The sequence below is a fragment of the Sorex fumeus genome, unplaced genomic scaffold (genome assembly GCF_029834395.1).
Source record: "Sorex fumeus unplaced genomic scaffold, SorFum_2.1 ptg000061l, whole genome shotgun sequence".
Classification (NCBI taxonomy): domain Eukaryota; kingdom Metazoa; phylum Chordata; class Mammalia; order Eulipotyphla; family Soricidae; genus Sorex; species Sorex fumeus.
Window position 1 is genome coordinate 4,385,001 of NW_026606118.1, and position 17,705 is coordinate 4,402,705.

Below are 17,705 nucleotides of genomic sequence, written 5' to 3' on the forward strand. Positions count from 1 at the left end.
CCATTACCGACTGGATTCCATGGGACGTCAAAAGACCGCATGGCTGCCCACCTACAAGATGGTCAGACTTCTTCGTCAAGACCCTGAATGATTGGTTTGAGGCTCTTCGTGTTCCTAGAATGAATAGACGCCATTGGGCTACACTAGCATGCAACAGGGATGAATGGAGACGCTACTGGCGCCCACTTGAGCAAATCGATGATTAAAGGGAAGTCAAGTGATCAAGTGATTTAGGGAAACAATGAAGAGGGTCTTCCAAAAAATATACATCAAAACACCAAAGTCGAAGTTCCTGGCATCGAGCGATCTTGCAGCTGCTTTGACAAGCTGGTGACCCTCTCCCGCGTGTGTGTCCACCCTCCCAAACCGAAACTCAGCTGGTCTATAAAAATGAAGGGACCAGAGCAATAGGACAGTGGGGAGGACGTTTGCCTGGCATGTGGCTGACCGGAGTTCAATTCCCAGCATCACATATGGTCTCCCAAGCACTGCCAGGAGTGATTCCTGAGCACTGCTGGGTGTGGCCCAAGAACTAAAGGAGGGAACAGAAAAGAAATGAAATGAAGGGCGAGATTGGGGAGGGGCTGAAATCCTCCCAAGTTCCCAGAAGCCCTGCCATTCCCTCTGCGAAGTGGTGGGGTGCCCGGCCGCCTGAGCCCCTCCCGCGGGAGTGCCAGTGCTCAGCTGTCCGCTTTCCCTGTCGACCGCCAAACGGCTCCCAGGAGCTAATGAGCCTGCAGGGTTTTTAATGATCTTTTCTTGTTCCATTCTTGTTTAATGGGGTTTAGGACTGTTTTGAGCTTTCTGCCCAGGTCTAAAGGGCACACTCAGATCAAAAGCACACATCAGGAAGTCAGCATGACCATGGCGTTTGCATTAACACAATCCTGAAATATTTATGCCACACCTTCACATCGGCTTATGCTCCTGGTTTCCGACAGAGATACACAGAGCTCGCAAGTGCTAATCAACCCAGCAGTAGGAACATTTCTGGGCTTTTTTTTTTTTTAATTTTAAGCTTATTTAAAAATTTTTTTTTTAATTTTAAGCAAGTAGAGTTTATTCGTGCTGTACTCAGAAGCCATATGTGAGAATTTATCCTCAAAATCTAACAAGAATCTTCAGGTATGAACATTTCACTCCTGGTCTCAGAAACTCCAGAAAAATCCCCTGGAATCCAGTTCCCGACACCAGAGTGCGAAGGAATGGCGTTTCCAAGGAGCAGTTTCTCACAAGACTGTAGCCTGGGGGCCATTTCTAAATCTCTACTGAGCAGAAGGGGTCCCAAACAGATTTTACTACCACAGAGCGCTCTGAGACTAGCCTGGGGGGTGGTGAGGGGGGGTGAGCTGCAGGAGTCACTCTTCAGGGGTCTTCCTGTGCCTCTGCCTCGTCACCACATGATCAACCTTCAAGACGGAGGACCCACAGGAGCCATGCATGTACCCGCACCGGGAAATGCAAACCAGAACTGGGTAGTCCGTATCCCATATCAGGGAGCGACAAAAGACATTTATTCAACATTGACACATGCCAACGGCTTCTGTGTCCCCTCCGGACAAATGGGTGGGGGTACCTCACAGCCACCATCAAAAGTGAGGACGTGAGATTCCACATATGGGGTCCTGGAGGTGATCCCAAACCTTCATTGTTGGCACTACATCACACCTCCTCACACTTCCGGGACACACCCGGAAGCCTTCCTATTGGAGGTGGTGTGCTTGTCCATGGGAAAGCAAGCTGGAAGAGTCAGTGAGGCACAGGCAGGGTTTTGTGATTGGTCCAGAAGCCAGCCAGGGGTCCGGGCATGCAGCACTGTCTGGGGACACAGTGCACCAAGAGACCCATGGCGGGATTCAGGTCACATGCGTGTGGGATGAGGTATCTGGCCCTGGGGTGAGAAAAACCTCCCTGCTCCTCTCAGCACCGGTCTGGAGTGCTCGGGGTTCCTGATCCAAACTCCTGGTTCTCTTCCTCAGGCTCAGAGGATGGTCTCGATCATGGCCACATGGCTTCTGTCCGCCTGGCGCTGGGGCTGGGTCTCGTCCTTGAAAGCCCGGGTCAGGACCACCTTTAAGGACTCCTGGAACCGCCTCTTCCTGCTGCTGCCCACGAAGAAGTAGATGAAAGGGTTGGCGCTGCTGTTAATGGTGGAGAAGAGCAGGGAGATGTGGTGCAAATACCCGAACATGGACCAATCCTGGAAATTGAGCAGGTACAGAAGCCTCATGGGCAAGGCGAAGATGAGGAAGACGATGATGGAGACAATGATGATGATGTAGAGCTTGGAGGTGTGGGGCGCCCGCGCGTTCTTGCGGATCTTCACTACCAGAATGAGGCTGGACACCAACATGAGTGGCACAAAGACCAAGAAGTTGAGGATGACGATGAAGATGATCACAGCCTGGCAGTGCCCAGAGAAGTCCCTCTGCGAGTGGGTGATGCACACCGCGTACTCTGTGACAGTCACTAGGCAAGAGAGTGCCCACAGGAGGGCACAGACGCAGGCCGACTGGTGCTTGGGGCGATGGCACCGATACCAAATGGGGTATAGGACAGAGAGGCACCTCTCCACGCTGATGGCTGTCAGCAGGTAGAGGCCAGAGTTGTAGCCAAACAGGAAAGTGACCGACAAGGGGATGGTCGTGTAGTAATAGCTGGGAGTGAGCTCGAAATCCAAAATGTAGTCCACTGACAGAACGAAGATGCAGAAGAGCAGGGAGATATCGGCGATGGAGAGGTGCGTGATGTAGACCGTAAAGGGGTTCCTTCTCATCCGGAAGCAGAGGAACCAGAGGAGAACCCCATTTTCCACAAATCCCAGTGGGGAGACGCCTAGGATCACACCGTGCACAATCGGGATTTCCCAGTGGAGGCTTCCCTGAGATGCGTTCCTGCCGCTGGAAGCGTTGAGGGGCTCCCCTCCAGGGTACGACGTAACATTTGCTCCCTCCATGAGGCAGTCTTGGCCTGGGGTTCTGCAGGGGACTTCCTGCAAATAAGGTGACAAAAAATATGAAAATTGCGGGGCTGGAGCGGTAGCACAGCGGGTAGGGCCTTCGCCTTGCACGCAGCCAACATGACCGACACAGGTTCGAGTCCCAGCACCCCATATGGTCCCCTGAGCACCGCCAGGAGCAATTCCTGAGTGCATGAGCCAGGAGTAACCCCTGAGCACCGCCGGGTGTGACCCAAAAAAAAGCAAAAAAAAAAAATATGAAAATTGGGTCATGGCGATGCGGTGTGTACACACAAGGGAATACTATGCAGCTGGAATCGTACAACTCGGCTAGAACTGGGGATGATCCCATGGAGTGAAGTGAGCCAGGGACATGTACTGATGGCATCATGGCTTCACAGCATGGAGAGAAGCCTCAGGAGGGTTGCGTGGGTGCAATCCGATAGTGCCCAGATCACCCTGGGTCCCTGGTGATAGAGTTGAAAAGACCAGGGAAAGAAAGAAACAGCGGGGATGTCTTCACCTCCAGCAACTCAGAGAGAGCCCCAGCAGCCAAAAACCTCCAGAACCCAACTGCTGCCATGCTCACGATCACTTTCCACAGGCTCAGATCAACCTGACCTACAAGGGAATCTGCAGAAAAACCCAGGCATGCAGGACCCAGGACTGAAATCTCCACGCTCGCTCGGAGCAGGATTGGGCCTCCCCCCACCTCCCAAGTTTACCAGTAGCCTGGCAGTCACACCCACAAACTGCCCCTGGTGCCATATAATCTCATCAATGGCCGTGATCCAGAGACTCAGAAATAAAGCTCCCAGAAGAAAGTGACATAGACCTCACCCATGAGTGAATCTGCTCTATAATTGTATTCTAAATTTTAGATTTCCTGGAGTGAGCATCGTCACATTCTCGGCTGTGCGACCTCTCATACTGTACACCACTGATGTAGCAAGCTTTGGGGGGCATAATTTGGGGCATGGGGTGGAAACATTGGAAATGTGGTGGTGAGAAGGTGCAGTGGTGGTGGGATTGGGATTTGAATATTAAATGTAATGAATTATTGTGAACAGCTTTATAAAAATAAAATTAAATTTAGGAGAAAAAGAAAGAAACAGCAGGGAGAGTACGAAGAGTCGGGTGGGAGGGAATGGTGAGCCCGGTGCCTGGAGCTCAGCGGAGGCCTACAGGTGTTATACAGGCTAAGACACGGACATCTGTGGCAGACGTGTACCTGTACATATATAAACCACATATAAACCATCGAGCCAACAATACTGCAAGCATGAGGTCTAAGTTGCAATAACCAAACTTAAAAATATGGCTCCCATGGGGGCAGACTGGGGGTTGGGAGGGAAACTGAAAACACTGGTGGAAGAAAGTTGGTGCCGGCGGTGGGTTTGGGGTGGGTTTGGTCTTGGAACATTATACCCCTGAAACTCAACTATAGATAACTATGTGAGTCACAAAGTCTTAATATCTATTTTTTAAATTTTCAATCAATTCTTTTAAATTTTTTCCTGGTCAAGATTTGCAGACTATGTCCTTAATTTCTGCTTCTTCAGGAACCCACTAATATACCACTGTTTGGGGTCTATTTGTTCAAAATTACTCATCTTGAAAGAAGAATCCATCTATTTTATAGAATATATTTTCTGAAATTACATAAAAAAAGAGAGTATGAATGGTGGAACTTGAGTTAGAAATTCAAGACTAGAAATCGTGGGTAAGGGCCTGAACTATGCTGTCATGCTAATAAAATTAGATGTTTTGCCATGAGAGAAAATGGATTTAAGAGCTTTTTTGATTCCCACTAGTACTGAAATCTGTATCATTATAGGCTTGTCACTTAGCACCAAGGAGCTCGTCTCCGTCTGCCCAGGGTTCTGAATGGGACCAGGAATATGCTCCTATTTTCTGCACCTCCATTTCCTGGTCTGAGGGACCAGGCTAATGGCATTAAAATCTGATGATTAAATTCATGCTGTCATTTTTTTTTAAAGGGGCGGAAGAGAAGCAGAATATGGGCACCCGGTGAGAGAGAATGTTGGTGGGCATAAGAACAATGAAGCGTGGGGGGGCACCCAGCCAGGGATCCAGGGCCCCCAACTCTAAAGTGAAAGCTGAGCCACTTCAAAAAGAATGACTAGGGCTGGGGAGACAGAACAGGAGTTGAGGCGTTTGTCTCCCAGGTGGCTGATTCCCATTCAAATCCTGACCCCACATTTGGTACCCTGAGCACACCAGGGATTACTCCTGAGCACAGAGTCAAGAACAGCCTCTGAGCATCACCCAGTGTGACCCTGAAATAAAAACAACAGAGAAACAAGAGTGACCAGAAGCCCCTGTCTACTCCAGCCTTCGGATGGGAGTTGGAGAGATGAGCCCAGAAACTCTCCTCACTGCTCCTCCCAGACCCCAGAGCTCCAACTCTATGTCAGGAACCAAGGTGAAGGTCATCCCTGAAATATGGGCCCTCGGCACTCTGTACTGGGGCAAGGACTCACGCTGCTGGGCTTGTTTATTTTCTGCTTCATCTTCACAAATTAGAAGCAATTTTTGTGGAGGGGCATACTCTGTGGTTCTCAGGGCATACGCCTAACTCTGCACCCAGAGATCATCCCTGGTGGGACTCAGGGAGCCCTAAGTGGTGCCAGGGATCAAACCCAAGTCTTCTGTGCACAAGAGAGGTGCCTTATTCAAAATTTTTTAATTAAAATTTTTTTCTTTAATTTTGGGCCACACCCGGTGGTGTTCAGGGCACACTCCTGGTTCTGCACTCTGGCATCACTCCTGGAGGGGCTCGAGGGGCCATATGAGGTATGCCCATAACCGAACCCAGATCAGTGGCATGCAAAAGAAGAGCTCTACCTGCTGTGTTATCGCTCTATCCGGTACTATCGTACTATCCTCTTGCCTTTCTTAAAATTGTAAGACAGTATGTGTCCATTGAAAACAGTGAAGGAAATTCAGTGGTGGAAAAAGTCTCACATGAAATCACTACTCAAAATTAACCAGACTTAAAACACAGCAAACCTTTCTGAGAAACATTCACCAGCAAAACTATCTTAGGACCTGGAGAGCTAGTGTAGTGGGTAAGACTTTTGCCTTGCAGGTGGCTGACCCGATTCCTGGCACCTATATGGTCCCTGAGCATCCCAGGAGTAATCCCAGAGAATAAATTCAGGAATAAGCCCTGAGCATCGCGGGATGTGGCGCAGCCCCCCACCCCCCACTGTCACGATCACCCATTGTTCATCGATTTGCTCGAGCGGGTGCCAGTAACATCCCATTCATCCCTGCCATGTGCTAGTGTAGTCCGATGGCATATTGGGGGCTCTTTCAGGGTCAGGGGAATGAGGACCATCATTGTTACTGTTTTTGGCATATCGAGTATGCCATGGGTAGCTTGCCAGGCTCTGCCGTGCGGGCAGGATACTCTCAGTAGCTTTCCGGGCTCTCTGAGAGGGATGGAGGCTTTTGGGGCAGCCTCTAATCACCTTTACAGGTGTTCCCAGTCAGGCATATATGCTGGCAGGATACTCTCAGTAGCCTGTGGGGTTCTCCGAGAGTGAAAACTAGACAATAAGAGGCTGAGAGGCCGCAAATGCAGCTGTGCACTTCCAGGAGCTTGGTTTTATAGTCTCTGGATCTTGGCCATTGATGGGGTTACACGGCTGTTAGTAGGTGTAACTGTCTAGCTACTGGAAGATGAGGGATCTGGGTGGAGGAGGCCCAGCCCCGAACCGAGCAGACTTGGAGATCTCAGCCCCGGGTCCTACACACACACACCTGGGTGTCTCTGCCGGTTCCTTCATGTGTGAGGCTCATCCTAGTGTGTGGAGAGTGGTCTCAGCATGACTGTGGCTGGGTCCCAGAGGTCTTCAGCTGCCCCCCAACCCCCACCACTAGCGAACAAAAAAGCCCACTAAGATTTATATAGTGTCACAAGCTTATGGAAAGCCAATAACATTTTGCTAAAAGAATTAATGTGGTGTCACATTATGAATTATTTCCTTTGACTCTTTTTGCAGTGTCTCAGCTAAAGTTGAGGATGTATTTCCACCCACAGTGCCAGAGATTGAACTCTGCCCTCCTGCATGTGAGATGCATGTTCCACTCTTGAGGCTCATCCCATCCCCTCATCCAGAAAACCTTTAATCTGTGACTATTAGTAGCATTATTTGGAGGGTCTATAATTTATCATTAGTGTTTCCCTAATCTTGAACAACACCAGTTGCTTCTAAATTTTCAAGATTGTTTAAAAACAAAACAAACCTTTGTAATGAATTTTCCTGCATGTAAATTTTGTGCACATCTTTAATTATTTCCCTGGGACATATTTCTCAAAGCAGATTGCCAGATCAGAGTATAAACATTTTCAAGATTTTACCCAACTGTCTTCCCCCAAACTGTACCAATTACACTGACATTCACACTATATGAAAGCCTCCCCCACCCGCACAATCGTTCCATTTTTAAATTTTTTCCAAATTTAGAGGGGAATTTAAAAAGGAGCCTGGCTTTCATGTGCATTTTCTGACTGGTAATGAGCTTAGCTCTCCTCCCACCAGGGGCAATGCTGCTGTGTGTTCGTTCCTTGAGGGGGCAGTTGTTTTCATGTTCTGTGCTTTTCTTTTATCAAGTTGCAAGATTTCTTCCTAAATATAACTTGCTGTCCTGTGTTTTACTAGCTCCCTTTCCCTGGAAATTGGGATATTTTAAAGGAGACTGAAGCAGAAGCTGTGACGTCTTTCCCACAATCTGCCCTCGCCATCAGAGGTCTGAAGTGCTCTCAGATCACTGAGATGGCCAGAGGCTGGGGGAACTTCCTGATTCTGCAACCCTCCTGGGTTTTTTTTTTCATTTTCATTTTTGTTTCAGAGTCACATCCAACTGCAGTCATACCTTACTCCAGGCTCTGCTTAGGGATCATTCCTGACAGTGCTCAGGGGACCATATGCAGTACCAGGGATTGAACTGGGGTCACCCTCACCCCCCTCGCTCTCAATGGGCCTGAGACTTCTTGGTCACTGAACAGTAGAACAGACCAGCCTGGAGCCTGAACGGGCCGGCCCAGCTTCACAGCCCACACCAGAACTTGGTCAAGGTCATATCCCCTGTTGCCTGTCTCTAGAAGAAGCATGGAGGGGCTGGAGTGAAAAGACAGTGGGGAGGGCACTTGCCTTGCATGCAGCTGACCCAGGTTTGATCTCTGGCATCCCATATGGTCCCCTGAGCACCACCAGGAGTAATTCCTGAATGCGGAGCCAGGAGTAATCCCTGAACATCACCAGGTGTGACCGCCCCCCCCCCAAAAAACAAGAGAACCATAGGAATATTTTATCATGGTCTTTACCTGGCCAGCAGTGAGCAGCATAGACCCTCTGATTAATAGGGATGATCTTTGCTACAAGTTTCCAGAGATTTGGAGAGGCTGTGAAAGGTGTCAAAGGCTAATACACCAGATAATGGACTAATATCCAATATATGCAAAGTACTCACAAAGATGAATGTCAATAAACCCAACAATCCATTAAAAAATGAGGAGAGACACACAGAGAGACTGACACACATCCAAGTGAACAAGAACAACCAGTGTCGGCGCAGATGCGGGGAGAAAGGGACTCTCATTCGTTGCTGATGGGAACGCTGACTAGTCCAGCCTTTGTGGAGAACAATAAAGAAAACAAACCTTGTTTTGGACATTCTTCAAAAAACTAGAAATTGAGCTCCCATTTGACCCAGCAATATCACTTCTGGGAATAAACCCTGAGGGTCCGAAAATACACAGCAGAAACACCACCTGCACTCCTATGTTCATTGCAGCACTATTCACAATAGAGAATCTGGAAACAACCCAAGCGCCTGAGAACAACACTGAAGCACTGTAGCACTGTCTTCCTGTTGTTCATCGATTTGCTCGAGGGGGCACCAGTAACATCTCACAACAAATTGTGAGATTTGTTACTGGTTTTTTTTAAATTTTTTAATATTTTTATTAATGAAACACCATGAGGTACAGTTGTAGACTTACAAATTTTTGTGCTTGGGTTTCAATTATACAATGATCAAATACCCATCCCTCCGTCAGTGCCCATTTTCCACCACCATGGATCCCAGTATCCCTCCCACCCCCATCCTGTTACTGTTTTTGGCATATTGAATATGTCACAGGTAGCCTTCCAGGCTTTGCCATGCGGGCAAAGCTTGCTGGGCTCAGTAGCTTTCTGGGCTCTCTGAGAAGGGCAGAGGAATCGAACCCAGGTCGACCACATACAAGGCAAACGCTCTACCCGCTGTGCTATCACTCCAGCCCCTAAGAACAGATGACTGGATAAAGAAACTATGGTACGTCTACACAATGGAATACTATGCAGCTGTTAGGAAAAACAAAGTCATGAAATTGCCTATATATGGATGGACATGGAGGGAATCATGCTGAGTGAAACTCATCAGGAGAGGGACAGATATAGAATGACTGCATTCATTTGTGGGATATAAAAAATGTAATATGAGTACTATTCAAGGCCAGGGAAAACAGGGGCCAGGAGGACAGGTCAGTGTATAAGTGTGTGGGAGGTCAAAGGCAATTAATATAAAGAAGACTCTATATGACAATCATAGTTGGAAATGATCACTCTGGACAAAAGTGAGTGTTGAAAGTAGATAAAGGGAAATACATGATAACATTTCAGTATCTGTAATACAAACCACAATGCCCAAAAGGGAAGAGATGGGGAGGGGAGAGAGAGAGACAGACAGTGACAGAGAGAGACAGAGACAGAGAGGAGAAGAGAGGTGCCTTCAATAGTAGACTGGGGTGGTTGGAGTTGGGAGTGATGGGAGGGAAACTGGGGATACTAGTGCTGAGAAATGTACACTGGCGGAGGGATGGTTGTTGGAACATTGTATGACTGAAACCCAACCATGAACAGCTTTGTCATGCTTTATCTCACGGTGATTCAATTAAAAAAAAAACAGAGAAAATGGACACCCCTCTGAAGAAGACAGATGGGTGGCCTGTCCATACCAAAAAATGCTCATTGGCACTTACTGTTAGAAATTCAAGTTGAGATGATGGTGAGATGTCATCTCACACCAGTGATGACAGTGTGTCAGATAGGAGAGGAGCAACACTTGGTTGGGGGTGGGGGGAGGGACAATCGCGCGTGGCCTCTGGTGGCAACGTTGTCAGCTCAGACCCTCAGGAAAACAGCAGGGAGCTTCCACAGACACTAACACTTCTGAGTATCAGCCCACAAGATGCAAAGGCCTCCATCTGAAACCTGGACGCCCAGCCACGACCATGGCAGCCCTGAACACGTGGCCAGGACTGCAGACAGCCCTGGTGTCCGTGGCAGATGAGTGGCCGAGGAAGATGTGGCGCCCCACAGTGGAACACAAGACCACCGCAAGGAAGATGAAACCCTGCAATTTGCTGGAACATGGACAGAACTGGAGGATGTTGTGTCAACTGACAGGAGAAGGACAGACACTGGATGATCACGCTAGCCTGTCCCAGGCAGAATGACATCAGGCGACTGGCTCTGATGTGCTTGTTCCTGTAAATAGCCGGCCCCCCTTGACTGGGGACCAACCTGGCTCTGCCATCCATAGGCCTCTCTAATTTGCTGCCCCCTCCCCCCAACCAGAACCACATTTCTGCTCACCATTCCCCACCCTGCCCGCTACCTGGGTAAATGGTCCCTTCTCTGGGCCCAGCAGGTCGGGCGCTGCCCCTGCCCTGATCGCCTGCCCCGCCAGGTCCACCAACCATCAGGGCCATCCCCTGGAGAAGGGGAGAGAACAGGAGCTGTCTGAGAGCGACCACTGGTGGGCAGCTGGTCAGCTGGCTTTGCTGATGACCCTGAGAAGGCCAGCTTCCTGCAGCGTGGGGTCTGCACATTAACTGGCACTTGGCCTCCTTCCAGAAGACTGGGGAGCAGAAGGCTGCAGATGGAAAAGCACTTGGCCTAGATGAGTCTCCTGGGAATGCCACAGTGAGGCTGAGTGTCTGAGCCGGACACAGCAAGGGCGGGTGGGAGGGAGGGAGGGAGGGAGAGAGGGAGGGAGAAGGAAGGAAGGAAGGAAGGAAGGAAGGAAGGAAGGAAGGAAGGGTGAGAGGGAGGGAGGGAGGGAGGGAGGAAGGAAGGAAGGAAGGAAGGAAGGAAGGAAGGAAGGAAGGAAGGAAGGAAGGGTGAGAGGGAGGGAGGGAGGAAGGAAGGGTGGAAAGGAGGGAGGGAGGGAAGAAGGGGAGGGAAGGAGGGAGGGAGAGAGAAGGGAAGAGAAGGGAGAAGGGAGGGAAGGGAAGTAGAGGAAGGAAGGAAGGAAGGAAGGAAGGAAGGAAGGAAGAATAGAAGAGAGTGAGGGAGGGAGGAATGGAGAGGGAAGGAGGGAGGTGGGAGAGAGGGAGAAAGGTGGGAGGGAGGGAGGGAGGGAGGGAGGGAGGGAGGGAGGGAGAAGGAAGGGGGAGCTGAGAGAGGGCAGAAGGGGGTGCATGGAGCCCCTTTCTCGTTCCTGGGCAACCTTGAGGACGGCGGGGCCCAGGCAGGCGCGGGGGGCCTGGGCACATTCCCGGCTGCCGTGTACCCTGGGCAAACAGGGCCGCAGCGGAGAGCTGAGGTCTCCATGGCAGGGGAGAGGGGAGCGGGAACGCTGCCCAGGGACATCTGTGCTGCTGCCCCCACTTGGCCGGGCTTGCTGACGCCGCCATTTGCAAGGAGGCCAGGGGTGCGGGCACACAGCGGGGCCTTGCGAACTATGCCGGGGGGGGGGGTCTCGGGGTGCCTGGGGTCTGGGCGGGTGCCTGGGAGGAGGGCGCTCTGGCACTGAGGCTGGAGGCTGGTGACCTCTGCCCTGCCAGTGGGAGACCCGATGGGGGGATGCGAGGCGGGGGTCTCCGTGGGGGTCTGGCCCAGCCTGCCCGGCCCCCACACCACACACTGCTCGGCGTGCGACAGGAGACGGACGCTGCAGGCCCCGTGTCTCCCAGGGTCACCTCCAGTGAAGGGGCCACAGGGCCCAGCTCCAGAGCCCAGCCGGGCCACGCCCCGCGTCCCCCAGCGGTTTCCCATCCTCCCCGTCCATGCCAGAGCAGAAACCGGAGTCCAAGAGAAGAGCAGGTGCATGCGGGAACGCCCCTCACGCAACGCCCCCCTCCCCACCCCTCTCCCAGGTAGACAACAAAAGCCGGGACCCCCCAGCACGTTTCCAAAATGAAGGCAGGAGCCAGGAGGCCTGGGGGTTCCCCCCACACATCAAGACGCCCCCACACAAGGGCGCCGGCTGGGGTAGTGCTTACTCTTAGCTGGACCCTGAAAATCGGGGTGCAGGCGCCGGCTCCGGGGGTCAGGGCGGGCAGGCAGGGGCAGGGCTCCCCGGGGGCTGCACAGCGTCTTCTCCGGGGAACGGAGCCGCTGTGCTGTGCCCGCAGGAAGTCTCTGCAGAGACGAGCAGATGGTCGCGCGCCCGCCCCCCACATGTCCCCGCTGAGGCGCAGTGGGGAGAGACAGGCAGGGCTCGAGGGGGGTGGCACCCCTGAACCACGGGCACCGGCCTGCCCAGGCCAAGCACGGACAAGCACGCTGGAGGTCATGGTACAGGAGAGGGCAGAAGCCCCAGCGCCCGGCCCCTCTGCCTGCCTCAGTTTACTCAGCCCTGCGGTCAGAGCTGCAGCGAGGAAATCTTGAGTGCAGGGTTCCTGCCCTTCTGCCCATTCCTACTTCCCGTACAACTGAGGGGCCGTGGGGCCAGAGGGGGAGGCAGGAGGCAGGAGCAGGGGCGCAGGAAGGTGGGCCATGACCAGGGGGCGTCTTAGTGGGTGCCCACTCTGCCCGGGTGAGGCTGTTTCTCTAAGATGCAGATTTTCTTTTGCCGGGGGCTGAGGGGCCACACCTGGCAGTGCTCAGGGCTGACTCCTGGCTCTGTGCTCAGGGATCGCTCCCGGCAGGCTCGGGGGACACTAGAGGGTGCCAGGAATTGAACCCCCGTCGGCCGCATGCAGGGCCAGAGCCTCAGCGGCACCCCAGGGGCTGCTCCCCGCCCGACCCCCACCCTCGCCCCTTCCCCCAGACACAGCTGGGGAGGTGAACCGCTGAGCTCGGGAATTCTGGCTGGTGCCCGCCCACCCCCTCCACCGTGGCTTTTCTTGTTTTTCAGACGTTTTTTCCTTCCTGACGACTAGGTCAGGGCAGCGCCGGGCTCCTGGGACGGAGCCGGGCCAAAGTGGGTGAGAGGGAAGGTCGGGTTCTGTGGGAAAGCAGGCCAGCGCCATATATGCCGTGTTCTTGGGCTGTCTGCAGAAGGGGGAGGCCACAGGCCAGTCCGGCTGTCCTGGGGGGGGGGACCCTGGGGAGCCCTGGCTACCTCCAGGTGGGGCACCGGGAGCGCGGGGGCCTGTCCCGAAGTGTCTCCCGACCCCGGGCACACAGGGCGGGGCGGCGGCTGGCCAGTGCCCGGGTGCAGGTGGGCGGGAGGTTTGCTGGCAGTTACCTGGCTCTGAGGTGGCGTGGAGGAGACGCTCCGTGTCCTGGAGGATGTGCTAGTTCCAGGAGCAGAAGCAGGGCGAGGAAGCCGGGACCCCCCGAGACCACGCCTGGGCGGGAGAGAACCCTCCGTGGGCAGGGACCAGACTCGCGCCCGCCGGCCCCATGGGAAGGGGGACACGGCGACACAGGCGGAGGGAGGGACTCCGGGTGGGGACGCGGACCCCGGAGGACGCTGGGTCCACGCTGCAGCTTGGCTGCCCGTCAGGAACCCAGGGACTCAGCAATTTTATGCACGTTTCACCCCGTCCCCGCGGGGGCCCCCGGAGCCCTGAGCAGAGGAGCCAACGGCAGGGAGGACGCGAACGTCATTATTTAAGTCAACACAACGGACGGGCCTCCCCACTTGGCTCACCCCAGCACCCGCCCGAGAGGGCAGAGAAGCCGGTGGGGACACCAGGCCGCCCCGTTTGGAATGCAGAGGAGCACGGGCTGGGGAGGAAGGGGCCCGCGAGAGCCGCAGGAAACAGATGGTGGAGCCGGGGAGGGGGCCCCGTGGGCGGGGGTGGGAGGAAGGTGCTGATTGTTTGGTGACTCAGCGGCACCGGGAGCCAGGGCAGGACTGCTTGCAGGTGGCACGGGAACCGCTGCCGTGCAGTGAAATGATCTGACAGAGAAAACAGCCAAGTGCTCGCTAGGATGACGCGTCCGGCTGAAGCCACCACCTGGGGCGTGCCGTCTCAGGCACCTGTTTCAGTGCTCGACTCGTTGCGGTAACAAATCATCTCCCTGGGACGGGGAAGGTGAGTGAGGGGAGCACTGAAGAATGAGGGTCAGCAGCAATGGTCCCCAACGCACCTCTCCCACAGCGATGCCCGAGCACTGCAGCAGAGTACCCCAACTCACAGAGCATGGCTCGCCACGGCCAATCATGGACTCTACCCAGGTGCCCACTTTTAGCGTACGGTTGGGTTTGGGGGCCACACCTGACAGTGCTTGGGGCTTACTCCTGGCTCTGTGTTCAGGGACTCTTTCCTGGCAGTGCTCAGGGAATTTTATGTGGATCCGGGGATCAAGCTTCCGTTTTGCACTGTCTCTCCTACCCATCGACCCAAGTGCCCTTAACCAGGTGATTGGATAAAGAAGCCAGGCACGGGGAGGGGGTGGTGGTATGGCTATAGTCACAATGAAATACTACTATGCTAGAAAAAAGGAAGGGCCGGAGAGATAGGACAGTGAGTAGGGCATCTGCCTTGCACATGGCCCACCTCAGTTTGATCCCCATTACCCCATATGATGTCCCAAGTCCTGCCAGGATGATCTCTGAGCACAGAGCCAGGTTAAGTTCTAAGTACCACTGGGTGTGACCCGAAATCAAAAACAAAACTATCACTAAATGTTTGGGACTGGAGAGATAGTACTGTAGGCAGAGAATGTGGCTTGCTTGGGGCTGACTCAGACTCAATCCCCAGCACCCACTATGGCCTCCTGAAGCCAGCAGGAGTGAATCCCTGAGCACTGTGGCTCCCCAACAGAAAGAAAAATAAAGCAGGAAGGATCTAAGCCAGGCAGGAGCACCACAGGGGTGCTCAGGCCTAGTTGTGGCCCACCAGGGGTCCCCCAAACATCACCTGGTACACCCTGGGGGCCCCCACACCACTGACAGCTCCTAGGCAGCGCCTGTTTCCAAGGTCCCCTACTGAGCTGCCAGCCGACTGGACACCCCGGGGCTGCCCAACTGGGCGCCCACCGGGTGCCAAGCCAACATGAGACACGGCCACCCGCAGCCGCTTGAGAGACAGCGTTGCAGAAATCCTCACAAGAACCTGTGAAAAGCCAGCGACAAAGGGGGGCACCCAGTCTACTCCGCCAGAGGACCCAGTGGGGCCGGCCCTCCAAAGCCTGGGCCCAAGCGGAGAGTGAGTCCGTGTCATAGAGTATCGGGGGCAGGGGGCACCTGGATGCCACCGGGTGGATGCGGGGGCCCAGAGGTAGAAGTTCCGAGCATCTCCCTTTGCAGAAGCAGGGTCAGGGCATCTGAGCGCGTGGTGCCATCCCTGCCCGAGGAGGGCCGCTCAGGCCTCCCGATGCCCGGCACAGTGCAGCGTGAGCTTGGAAGCTCTTGTTCCACCGCCTTGTGACCGGGCAGGGGTGCAGGTGCTCTCCCTCGCATCAGCGTGGGGGGCAGGGATCGAGCTCCCTCATCAGCATACAGCAGGCAGGGTGCTGGCTTGGCACGCGCCTGACCCCGGTTCAGGCCCCTCTATGGTCCCATGAGCACCACCAGGAGTGGCCCCTGAGCAAGGAGCCGGTGTCCCCCTAAGGAGCCGGTGTCTGCTTCAGGAGTCGGCATTCTCCTCACGAGTCACTGTCCCCCTCAGGAGCTGGTGTTCCCGGCATGAGTCACTGTCCACCTCAGGAGTCAGTGTTTCCCTCAGGAGTCACTGTCCCCCTCAGGAGCCAGTGTTCCTTTCAGGAGCTGGTGTCCCCCCCAGGAACCGGTGTCCCTCTCAGGAGCTGGTATCCCCTCAGGATTTGGTATCTCCTCAGGAGCTGGTGTCCCCTCAGGAGCCGGTGTTCCCCTCAGGCCCTTCTCAGCACGGAGCCAGTGTTCCTCTCAGCACTCCCTGGTGTGGCCCCTAAACCAACATGAAAACAAAGAAGGCCTGTGAACTGAACTCTCCCTGTCAGACCCAGCCCGGTCTCTCCACACACCCTGTCCTCTCTCCGCCTTGCTGCCACCGCTCCGTCTGCAGTGGTGCCCGGGTCGCGGGGGCCGGGATCACGTGGGCTGAGTCGGGATAGAACACACAACCTCTGGCAGGGAAGGCAGGTGCCGGCTGAGCCCAGCCCCGGCCCTGGAGGGCCAAATATTATTTGTTGGTTTGGGGTAGGGGTCGCACCTGGCGATGCCCAGGACTGATTCCTGCCTCTGTGCTCGAGGATCACTCCTGGCAGTGTTGGGGGACCATATGTGGTGGGGATCAAACCCCGGGTCAGCCACAGCACGGCAAGCGCCTCATACCCACTCACTGAACCATCTCTCCGGCCCCAGTGCCCACTGCTTAAACATCACCACTCGGGACAGGAGAAATCGAAATCGCACGCGGGTAAGACACGTGCCTTGCATAGGGTTGACCCAGATCTCCAGCCCTGCACAGTTCCCAGTGGTCAGAGCCAGGAGTGGCCCTAACCCCCTGCCCTGTCCACCTCTGCCACCCAATTGGTCTTTTTTTTGGGGGGGGTCACACCCAACATTGCTCAGGGGTTCCACCTGGCTCTGTGCTCAGGAATCACTCCTGTGGTGCTCGGGGGACTACATGGGATGCTGGGGATCGAACCCCGGTGGGCCGTGTGCAAAGCAAACGCCCTCCTCGCGGGATTATCGCTCCAGCCCCTCAATTAGCTCTTGAAGACCAAGAGAACCCACCTTGTTGGCTCTCCTCCATTAGACAGGCCTGTGTGTCGGGGTCTGGTGAGAACACGGGATGGGGTCGACATCTGCAGCACCCCCCTCCCTGGATGAGAAAGCCCCCCTCCCCTCCAGCCCTCCTGGGAAAGGCAGTCAGGCCGAGCTCGGCTGAAGATCAGATCCAGCTGTGGGTTGCTCGACCCCCACCCCACCCCCGCCCTGAATCTCCTGGACCCCACCCAGCCCTACCCCCACATGGGAGCTGCCAGAGTGGACAGTCCTCCAAGACCTCGCGGGGTGCCCAGGAGCTCACGCACAGACCTGGGGCGAGGCTGGAGGGCGGCTGGCGGACAGCAGCACCCCGCGGCGAGCAGGCCCAGGGCGCCCCCCCCCCCCCCCCCCGGGTGGGGTGCGCTTCCAGACCCCAGAGCCAGAGCCCAGCGCCGCCCCGCGCCTGGCGGGCCTGCAGATGCTCGACCTCCGGATTCCTTACCTAGACTGTAATTCCGAGCGTGCCCTTGTCCAAACATCGTGAAAAACTCCAGTTGTGAGAAAAAGTATTTTTGGAGCGTTGCCTTGGGACGTGGCGTCTGCCCGTTCCTCTCGGCGCTCTAAATAGGGTCCTGGGCCCTGCGCTGCCTCCCTCCCCGCCTCCACGCGCTGTCTGCATTCTCCTCTGCAGCTCTTGATCTGCTAACCGTCAGGCCTGCAGCCGCCTGCCCGCCCGTGTCTGTGTGGCCAGATGCTCGCCCCCTTCCCGCCCTACCTACCGGCCTGGCCCCAGCTCTCTGCCTCAGATGCATAACAAGCCGACGAGTTTCTGGCGGGAAAAAGCGTGCAGTGGGGCTTT

At 54.8% G+C, this 17,705-nt stretch overlaps 1 protein-coding gene across 1 annotated transcript; it reads right to left on the reverse strand.

The window, feature by feature from the left end:
- Window positions 1-1,637: 1,637 nt before the first annotated feature.
- Window positions 1,638-2,956, reverse strand: MAS1 (MAS1 proto-oncogene, G protein-coupled receptor). Its single transcript, XM_056126049.1, has one exon. It carries the CDS (start codon window positions 2,954-2,956, stop codon window positions 1,982-1,984), a length of 975 nt encoding a protein of 324 aa, XP_055982024.1. The 3' UTR covers window positions 1,638-1,981.
- Window positions 2,957-17,705: the final 14,749 nt, after the last annotated feature.